Source organism: Vanacampus margaritifer, chromosome 15 (assembly GCF_051991255.1).
Source record: "Vanacampus margaritifer isolate UIUO_Vmar chromosome 15, RoL_Vmar_1.0, whole genome shotgun sequence".
NCBI lineage: Eukaryota > Metazoa > Chordata > Actinopteri > Syngnathiformes > Syngnathidae > Vanacampus > Vanacampus margaritifer.
In genome coordinates, this window is record NC_135446.1 from 18,542,798 (window position 1) to 18,552,905 (window position 10,108).

Genomic DNA, 10,108 nt, shown 5'->3' on the forward strand with positions numbered 1-10,108 from the left:
TAAAAAGACAATCGGCAACCATCCGTGTAATAAGACAATCCTACGTGCAAACTACTTGGACCATACGATACAGTGTGCTTTTCTTATTACATTGAGCAAAATATTATTTAATAAAACGTGGTTATTAAATCTGAGTTACCATCATCTTCGAGGTTGCGCGTACTCGCGCTTCAGCAGACAGAATCCGAATGTTCCCGAGTGCTTCCGATTCTTTTCATATGTAGCCTCTTGTACATCATCGCCACCTAGCGGCTGGAGGGGAAACGAAGGGAGGACATTGAAGCAGATTGGACGCCCATCCCCCCCGCCTCCTTCTGCTTCTGCCGCTGCTGGTGTTGCCATGATGATGATGATGATGGTGGCATCCTCCTTCCCCCTCCGCACACACGCACAGAGGCAGAAAAGGATGGCTTGAGGCTGGAAAACACACACATGCTGCTCGGCCGTGCGTCCGTCGCACTGGAACCTGGTGAGTTTCTACCCTCCCACCTTTTACATGTCACTACGTTGTGATGAGATGGCGAGTGACAGAGTGAATATGGAGGGATGATGATGGAGGGAAGAGACAGTAGCATCTGTAGCTTGCTTGTGCGACATCCGGCCTGCGTGTGCGCATGAAGTTAGCATCCTGAGCGCTAATAGTGACAGCAGCTATGGCACTAGACTAGAATGATATGATTACTGCTACATTGTTGAATATGCAAACTATACGGAAAGTCACTTTCCAATACTGAATTACAAAAAGGATTATACCTGTGTACAGTAGACGCCCACCACTAGCAGAGGGTGGGGCCTATCCGCGAATAGCGAAAAAAGGTGAGAAATTGGCGCCCCCCCCCCCCCCTCGATATTTTTATTATTATCTATGAAACAGTAAATATACGACTAACTATGATTCCAAAACGTAATAAACCGACTGAACAATAATGTCTTAAGGTATGGTAGGTATCGATAAGGTTTTCGAGATCAGACCCGCAGATTTTTTGCTTAGATTTTTGAACGACTGCTTTGAAATTCTAAGATAAGAGCATTGGAAAAAAGAGACTTCAAACCACTGCCAGATGAAGAGAATTACATGTTGTGTACTGCATTTAAAACAACTACATAGCGTAAATGTAACAATTCTCACAGACATATATTCTTTGTCCTCTGCAAAGATAAAATATTAATGCCACCGGAGTCATTGTGAAACTTTTGTTCGTGCCTGCATGACTGAATTATGCCCCTTGGTCGTCATTCCTATTAATGTAAACGAGGACCGATGATTTGACATACGAGTGTTTTGAGTTATGAGCGGGCTCACGGAACAAATTAAGTTGCGTGAATGTAGCATTTTAGGATCAAAGGCTTGAGATGGCTCCACTTTTGGTCTCCATGGCAACCACAGCATCACCCTCACTCCGAAGACACGAGCGTGACCTACTTAACGTCTCTCACGGGGGGGGCCTTTCCGTCGTAACCGCCTTCTTCTTCTTCTCTTCCGCAGGACGCAACATCATCTGGCTTAGTTTGCTTATGCCTTTGGCCTCCTCTGACTGCCTCATGGACTGATGGCGGCGCATCAACACTCTCCAGACAGCAGCAGTGAGGAGTGCACCGTGCTAGAGGCTCCGCCCACTAAGGACACCTGCCCGCAGCATGGCGGCAAGGTAAGGCGGCCACGTGAAGCGCGCCAGCGCTGTCGCCATCCTTGACGTCATGTCATCCGCAGGTGTCCGACTACTGTTTGCCGTGCACTCGTGCGCTGTGCGGCGAGTGCGTGCCTGAGCACAGCGAGCACCCCAGGGTGCCTATAGGCGAGGCCTTGGAGCAGCACCGGCGCGCCTTGGAGGCGGGAATGAGGGCGGCTCATGACAGGTGAAAGGAGATGGTGACTTGAGTCAGTGTGATTTGGACTCAAATTGACTTAAGGAACGTCAACCTTAAACATTTTTGGACAATAATATGTTATATGTGGCCTCACTAGTCTAAACATTCTGATTAACTCATTCAAACCCCAAACAATATGAATTTTTTTTTTAATACTTTGTCCTGCACTACCAAAAACGTATACTTTTTTTTGTAGGGGTTTGATAGAGCTTCTGACATGAAGAGGTCGCTTAAAGCAATGGTAGTTATTACAAATAATGGCCAGCATGTGGCAGCAGAGTATAAGAGGCCATTTTGCAACAAGCTCTTTTTCCCAGTGTTTTCAACAGATTTGTGAATAATGATGAAACTTAGCTATATTCTAATGTTAATTGCTGCAAAACGGAAACAGATACAAATACACCTTTTTTCCTGATGGAAAAAGGAGACTCTAATATTTCTTTTGGTAGGTTCCATAGTTTTATAGCAATAGAACAGAATATTCTGTGGACCTTGCAAAATCTGTCAAAATTCAGTCAAACAGCCGAGAGTGAAGGGGGTTGCTTCAGTTAAAATGGCTCATGAGTTAATATTACATTCGTCGAATATGAGTTATGAAGCAAAATCCAGGCGTTTTTATCCGTCTCACGGGGCGGCCATTTTACTACTTGCTGTCAACTAAAGATGACATCACAGTTACTCAGGGCTCAGACAACGACCAATCACACCTTACCTGTTTTCTGAAGTTGAGCCGTGATTGGTTGTTACCTGTGACCTGAGCAACTGTGATGTCATTTTCACTCGACAGTAAGAGGCAAAATGGCCACCTTCTGATATTGATAAAAATTGTTGAATTTTGCTGCATAACTCATATTCCACCAACACAATATTAACCAGAATACAATCTTCATTTTTTGGTTGACTTCCCCTTAAGTTACCAAATTTGAGACGTGGTTGGATAAAACTCAAAAACACTTGCCAAGAGCCTCCTCTGTAGCAGTACTGCAATTTTACCACTAGATGGCGGTGTTGCTCTGCGCTAGTTCTGCTTTTTCTGAGATTGCCCAATCTGAGGCGAGGCTGGCTCGGCGCTGCCCCACTTCCTTGGACACTTTGAAAGGACTTATGGAATCACCAGACCACTTGTGCTCTCCAGACTACCACAGATTTCGGCCGCCGCCGTGGTGGTGGGAGAGATGGTCCAGCAGCTGACCAATCAGAGGGCAGCCATCGAGGAGGACATCCTGTCCAGCTTCGAGGACCTTCACAAGCAGCTAGACGTGAGGAAGAGTGTTCTTCTCATGGAGCTGGAGGTGACCTTTGGCCTCAAGCACAAGGTGATTGAAGTGAAGCAAAGCATTTTGGTAGTGAAGTGGGTTCGCGAGCCAGCCGTAACCTGTTATGTTGTCCTGTGGTGACCCCAGGTGCTGCAGTCTCAGCTCGAGAGCCTCCAGCAGGGAGAGGGCGCCGTGTCGTCTGCCTGCACCCGTGCAGAGGAAGTCTTGGCGACGGAGGCGTGTGCCGGCAACTTGGAAGTGGAGCTGGACCTCAAGGGGAAGCTGGAGGAGCTTGCCAGGCGAGGTCTGTCATGCCAACCGGAGGAAAACGACCAGCTGGACCTGGTCCTGGAGACGGATGGACTGCGCAAGTGGATCCACAACCTGGGCACTATTGTTACCACCAGGTAAGAGGCTTACAAAGTGTTGGTCTGATGCTCAAGCATTGTCTGATTTAAAGCCACATCATCCTCTTCCTCAGTGCCGTGGCGAGCCAGAGCGAGGCCATGGGCGCCGGCCTGGAACAGAGTATCGTGGGACTCCTTTCTTCCGTCACCATAGTAACCAGAGACAAATCCGGAGGGGCTTGCAAGAGTGGAAACGCCATCCTGTCAGCTGAGGTTGTGCACATGACCGCCAAAACAAAATGTCGATGAGGCTTGCTGATCTTGTCTTGGTCTTTTCCTTCCCGCAGGTGTTCACGCCCGACGGCAGCATCGTGGATGGCGAGATTCTGGACCACAAAAATGGAACATATGAGTTTGTCTACGTGCTGCCCAAAGAGGGCGACTTTTCACTGGCGCTGCGTCTGTACGACCAACACATTAAAGGAAGTCCCTTCAAACTGAGCGTTGGCACGTCACAGGTGGGTGAAATGTGCTCGTAGAACCATATTTAAAGACAATAATATCTTCTATGCAGCCCAACTACTCTAAATACAGTATGTTGGTTAATATTGTGTTAGTGGAATATGAGTTAAGCAGCAAAATCCAGCAGTTTTTATCAATATCAGAAGGTGGCCATTTTGTTATTTGCTGTCTAGTGTAAACATCACAGTTGCTCAAGGTCTCAGGTAACAACCAATCACAGCGCAGCTTCAGAAAACAGGTGAGCTGTGATTGGTCGTTTCCTGAGCCCGGAGCAACTGTGATGTCATCTTCAGTCGACAGCATGTGGTAAAATGACTGCCCCCTGAGATGGATAAAAACGACAACACATATAACATATTATTGTCAAAAATGTTTAGGGTTGACTTCCTCTTTAACCATATCAATGTAGACACCACTGATCTGTATATATTACTGGACAGGTGATAGGCCAGGCATACACGTACGTGCAAGCCCTTGAAGCCACAGGGCGGCCATTTTACCCCTCCCATCTCGTGAGCAGATTACTGTATAAACTGGGGGCTGGTTTGTGACGGGGTGGTCACTAGTGGACGGTATATGTTGCTTTGAAGCCCCCTTTTCAGTTCACCCTCAGTTCCTTTGACCCCAACATAGATTTGGCAAAGGCATCTTTTGTTGAATTATAGTTATAATTCTTTAATAAAAATATATACAAGTTTTCTCCTGTAAACATAATTAAACATATAATTTATACATGTATTTATTTAAGGCAATTTGTAAAATTTCTGAAGTCCTCTTGTTTATGTTCAACAAATTTAAAACATCATAAATCATGCTGTTTCTATTGAGTAATACAGTAAAATGTATAGGATCGTATGCCGAGAAATGTTTCTTGGGAGTGGTAATATGGCGGACTTGCAGCTTCAAAAGTCTTGGCCTATCAACTATCCAGCAATATATACAGATCAGAGAAACTTCTCTCCAGATTTCACCCTCCACCACCACGCCCTCCAACTCTGCGGCCAACGCCACGCCATCCACGGGCTCCTCGGAGGGCGCCAAGCGACGGGGCAAGTCCCCGGGCCAGAAGAAAAAGGGCTCCAAAAGGGCCAGCAGCGCCTTGGGAACGCCGCGCCGCAAAACCCAGAACCCCATCGAGGACGACCTCATTTTTCGGATCGGAACCAAGGGGCGGAACAAGGGAGAGTTCACCAACCTTCAAGGGGTCGCCGCAGCCGCCAGCGGGAGCATCCTGATCGCTGACAGCAACAACCAGTGTGTGCAGGTGACACCACACTTGATTGGTGGAATTTTGTTGTAGTAAATACTTAAATGCATAAATGGCAAATCCAGGTCCAGAAAGTAAAAACTCTACCACTGTTTTACTTTAGCCACAGGTGCTAGCTAGCTAGTTCCCTGGTAGCTCCTTTACCTGCTAGGGAGCTAGCTAGCTAGCTAGCACCTGGGACTAAAGGCAAACTGTGGCAGGGTTTATACTTTCTGGACCCGGATTTGCCACCTCTGTTTGAATGACAAATATGAAATCGAAATGACTTTATTTCCGGTGTTTCAGGTGTTCTCCAGCCAGGGAGAATTCAAAAGTCGATTTGGGGTACGTGGACGGTCGCCGGGGCAACTGCAGCGGCCTACGGGTGTGGCGGTGCACGCCAGCGGTGACATCATCATCGCCGACTATGACAACAAGTGGGTCAGCATCTTCTCCAGCGACGGCAAGTTCAAGGTGGGTGTCACAAAGTGTGCTAGTCCATGGACCGGTGGTTGTTAATTAACCTGTCATGCTTACATGGATTGGACAGGCCAAGCTGGGCTCGGGCAGGCTGATGGGACCCAAGGGCGTGTCGGTGGACCACGAGGGTCACGTGATCGTAGTGGACAACAAAGCGTGCACGGTCTTCATCTTCCAACTGAGCGGAAAGCTCATCACAAAGTTCGGCAGTCGTGGGAATGGCGACAAGCAGTTTGCAGGTAAGGTCAGGTGCGCTGGCCGGATCACATGACCCACTTTAACCTTTGTGTGCTGGTTTCCCCAAGGTCCACACTTTGCCGCCGTCAACAAGAACAATGAGATCATCGTGACTGACTTCCACAACCATTCCGTCAAGGTAGCGGGCTTCGGCTAATCTAAGATTTAAGACTTCAGATCCGTTTCCTCTTTCTGTAGCTTTGGTCGGTTGTCTTAAGATTCAGAAGTTGAAGGATGTTTTTGTGCTTTGGCAGGTGTTCACGCCGGAAGGGGAGCTGCTCCTCAAGTTCGGATCCAACGGCGAAGGCAATGGACAGTTCAACGCCCCAACGGGCGTGGCTGTGGACACCAACGGGAACATCATCGTGGCCGACTGGGGCAACAGTCGAATACAGGTGTCACTTGTCAGAAAAACTTCCCTAGTCCACTCTGTGAGAAGCGCAATAAAACTAAAACATCCCAATTATCTTCCTGTTCAGGTGTTTGATGGCAGCGGTTCTTTCCTATCCTACATCAACACGTCGGCCGACCCCTTGTACGGTCCGCAGGGATTAGCCCTGACCCAGGACGGACACGTGGTGGTGGCCGACTCAGGAAACCACTGCTTCAAAGTCTACCGCTATCTGCAGTGACGGCAAGATAGAAGAAGAAGAAGGGGAGATGGTGGCTGCCATTTTCATTCCGATGAGGTCACAATTAATTTAAACATCCCTAGGTGGACAGCCAAGATGGCGGAAGTGAGTGATGTCCTCGGATCGATATGATGTAATTTTGTGATCGTTCAATTTGGGTATGTATTCCACCTCCCAGCCTCCAAGAGGTAGTTAAGCGCTAACTTCCTTAGCATGGATGGCTAAGGGGCAAAGCTAGCAGTCCACAGTGTTGTGACTCGCTGTGGCCCCCTCCCCCACAGGGACAACACGGTGACCAATCATCCCTTTAAAGCGACCAGTTAAAATTGGACATTTTCGCATTACAGAAGGAATGAATCCGTGTGCGTGCTCACCAGCAACGCCATCCGGGTCAAAGAATGAGTGGGCGGAGTCGAATGACATTGATTTTAATTAGCAAACTCATGAATTCATTTCATGGCATTCTTACTTTTGATTGTGTTCCATTGTGTGCATTGAAATTCTTAAGTGCCAAAACGTTATGTTCATATCCCTTTAGACTTGACTGACCTAAACTACTCACAAAAAGTTTTTTTTTTTTTTTTAATTTTTAAGTTTTTGGGGTGACATTTTAGGAACCTAAATCTGCAAGCTAGCGATATGTAGAACGATGAACTGCAAGTCACAGAAAGGCATATATCATCCTTGGAATTGTTTTAGTTGACTAATTGTTTAAACATCTGTTGTGAATTTGTGTAAAGAAAAAGCAAATTGTGCAACGTTTATAAGGTGGAAAGCGAATTTTAGGTTCATCCTGAAATTGTACCTGAGAGCCTAATATCCATTAACTTTTTGTGAGTAGCACATTTTTTGCAATATTCAGTAGTCCGTAGTCAAAATGTGACACTAACTGGTGTCTTCAAAGCTAACAAGCCAGCACACGCCACGAGCTCAGTGCTAATGCCTGTTTTTAACTATTTCCCCACCAAGATTGTCATTAGCATAGTTTATTAGCATGTTCCCCAACCGCGGCTAATGTTCTACGTTTATTAGTATAGTGAAACTAACAAGGCTGACATCATGGGTTTATTAGCATGTGGGCCAACTCTGCTAACATTTTTGCATGTTCATTGTGTGGCTATCACGTTTTATTTATTTATTGTTTTATTAGCATGCTCAAAGGCTGTAGCTAATGCTACCGCAACTCTGTTACACATGACGTCCTATTTTATTGATTATTTTTTGTGGTACACATAATAGATTAATCCCCTGCTATTCAAGGATAGCGAGTGGCCTAATTGATGTTAAATATCATTTCAAACTCATTTTACAATATTGTCTTTAAAAATAAATATTTTAATGAAACATTATTTGATCTCCGTAAAACAAAAATCACGTCACACACCAGCTAATTTAGATCCACCAACATCCAAAGATGATTAATGAAGAATATGCGGGGGATTACTGTAAATTGGTTGCATCATATTTCCATAAATAACTTTTAAGAGTGAACCAGCCTTGTCAACCAAAGATTGATGGGGAAAAAGTTAACAAACCAGCTTATGCTATCAATGCTAGCAGTCAAATCAAGACCAACGAGGGATGTTTATGTGCTATTGATTGTTAATCAGTTGAACATGTGAATGTTTCCTGTCTGCATGTCCATTCAATAATCAATAAATGACTTTCTTCATCCATTTGGAGCTGCACTTGACCTTCGCAATACCAGGGGCGGGGTCAGGGCAGGTCCAGCATGGCGTGCTGCTCCAGGATGCGCTGGGTTGCACCGTGGACCCTCTGTAGAGCGCGGATGATGCCGCGCAGGGCGGGCTCCGCCTCACGCTGATTCTGGGCACATACCAGCCGTAGGAAGTACTCCCGGTCCGGGAGGGCGAGGAAGACCAGCTCTGCGGCCTGTCGGAGCATCCACGAGTGGTGGGGGGCCAGCGCTACCTGGTAGGCGTCCCTGTGGTGCAGAGGTGGCAACAGTGCTCAAACTCTATATTTAAGCAGAAGTACAGAAATAATAATAAATAATAAGCCCAAGTACAGGAATGAAGATGGACATCATCCGTCAAAGGTGTGTCCATACCTGCTGAGCTCGCCGGGCGTCTTGAGGCGTCCGTGTTGGTCGGGGGCGTGCGTCAGGCCGTCCAGCGTCATGGTGAGCCACAGCAGCGAGCGATGCAAACGCAGCAGCGTCCTGCAGCCTGAATCGGTGCGGCGGGAAAAGTCCACCATGCCCTCACGTAGCTCCGCCTCCGCCATGGAGCGTACTGAGCGGTACGCCTACAGAGAGAGCACAGGCATACGTACATTATTGGTTCAGCTCCCCTTTGCAACCTGTTTAGGCAGCCAAATAGTTAAGCCCCAAATGCTATCATCTGCAACCCGTTTAAGCAGCAAAAGTTAAGATGCTGTTGAGTGCAGCCCAATAAGCAGCAAACGGGTTAAGCCCCTAATGTGCTCCAGCCAAATGAGTTGCAGACATTTGAGTTGGCAACTAATGAGAACTTGTTGCAGAACCACACACACTGCGTGTTTGGTCACAAAGCCGCTTGAGGTCACACGTCCGCTGTTCCTCTCACCCCTCCCTCCGGCCCATGTTTGCGAGCCAGCTGTCGGATCAGGCCCATCTTCTCGTTGACCTTCTGAGAGAAGAACGAGACCACGGGCCCGAGAGATTCCATGAAGCTGTCGACAGAAGAGAGAGCGGTTAGTCTGCGATCCTGCCACGGTTTGTGATTGGAGCGTACGTGATCAGCTGATCCCAACTCTGTAGGTACGGCTCCAGGAGGACATCATCGGCAATGGAGATGCTGGACGTCAAAAAGTGGAGCAGACGCGACGCCTGAAACGATTGGCCGGGGCACTCCTTGATGAGGGGCAGGACTTTGTCAGGCTCCACCAATGGAGGCTGAGGATGAAAGAAAAGGACTTTACATCAGGAGAAACATTCCAATCAGCTTATGTTTATGTTTACCGTTTTTCTATACGTCCGACATGGGAAGTGTGCAGGGCCACAATCTCCAACATCGCCACTCTGAGCTGCGGAGTGTACGGAGAGCATTAAAAGCGCCAGGCAAAGGTCAATGGTGAGGGCGGGTTGGTTTGACGAGCCACAATAAGGGCTCGCGAGTGAACTGACTTACGGAGCCACACAGAGCTGAGGAAGACAATCAGCGCCAAGATGGCCGACAACAGCAGGCAGCGAAGCAATGCTGTCCGTCCCAGCGTGACCATGGCGACCATTCACACAAAAAGCTTCAAAACACACACATAAACAACACACACATTGATCATATTGTGCACTGTGTTACAGACACACTCGTCCCCGGATGAACTTTGAACTCGACCTTTGCTCACTGGTGTTTATCTCCAAACACACTAACAGAAATGAGTTTTAAGTCGTCAAGAAAAATACTCAAATATAGTACATATTCCTGAAATGCCTACTTATGTACAGGAATGCACGATTTCGTACTAAAAAAAATACTGTTTATTTTTTTTCCAGTCGATTAAAATGTAGTTTTCTGTCTG

General features: G+C 47.1%; 2 protein-coding genes across 2 annotated transcripts; one reads left to right on the forward strand and one right to left on the reverse strand.

Annotated features, from left to right (window-relative positions):
• Positions 1-317: 317 nt before the first annotated feature.
• Positions 318-8,265, forward strand: trim2b (tripartite motif containing 2b). Its single transcript, XM_077545376.1, has 13 exons — positions 318-469; positions 1,487-1,649; positions 1,712-1,857; positions 3,005-3,185; positions 3,273-3,532; positions 3,607-3,745; positions 3,820-3,990; positions 4,959-5,258; positions 5,547-5,714; positions 5,791-5,959; positions 6,026-6,096; positions 6,212-6,352; positions 6,437-8,265. Exons 2-13 carry the CDS (start codon positions 1,551-1,553, stop codon positions 6,587-6,589), a joined length of 1,998 nt encoding a protein of 665 aa, XP_077401502.1. The 5' UTR covers positions 318-469; positions 1,487-1,550; the 3' UTR covers positions 6,590-8,265.
• On the reverse strand, positions 7,002-10,073 carry LOC144035599 (ceramide-1-phosphate transfer protein-like). The gene is made up of 6 exons (XM_077545388.1): positions 9,721-10,073; positions 9,552-9,616; positions 9,325-9,485; positions 9,157-9,262; positions 8,661-8,857; positions 7,002-8,534 (listed from the first exon to the last, which is right to left on the reverse strand). The coding sequence occupies exons 1-6, from the start codon at positions 9,818-9,820 to the stop codon at positions 8,306-8,308; spliced, it is 858 nt and encodes a 285-aa protein (XP_077401514.1). The 5' UTR covers positions 9,821-10,073; the 3' UTR covers positions 7,002-8,305.
• Between the last annotated feature and the right edge of the window lie 35 nt (positions 10,074-10,108).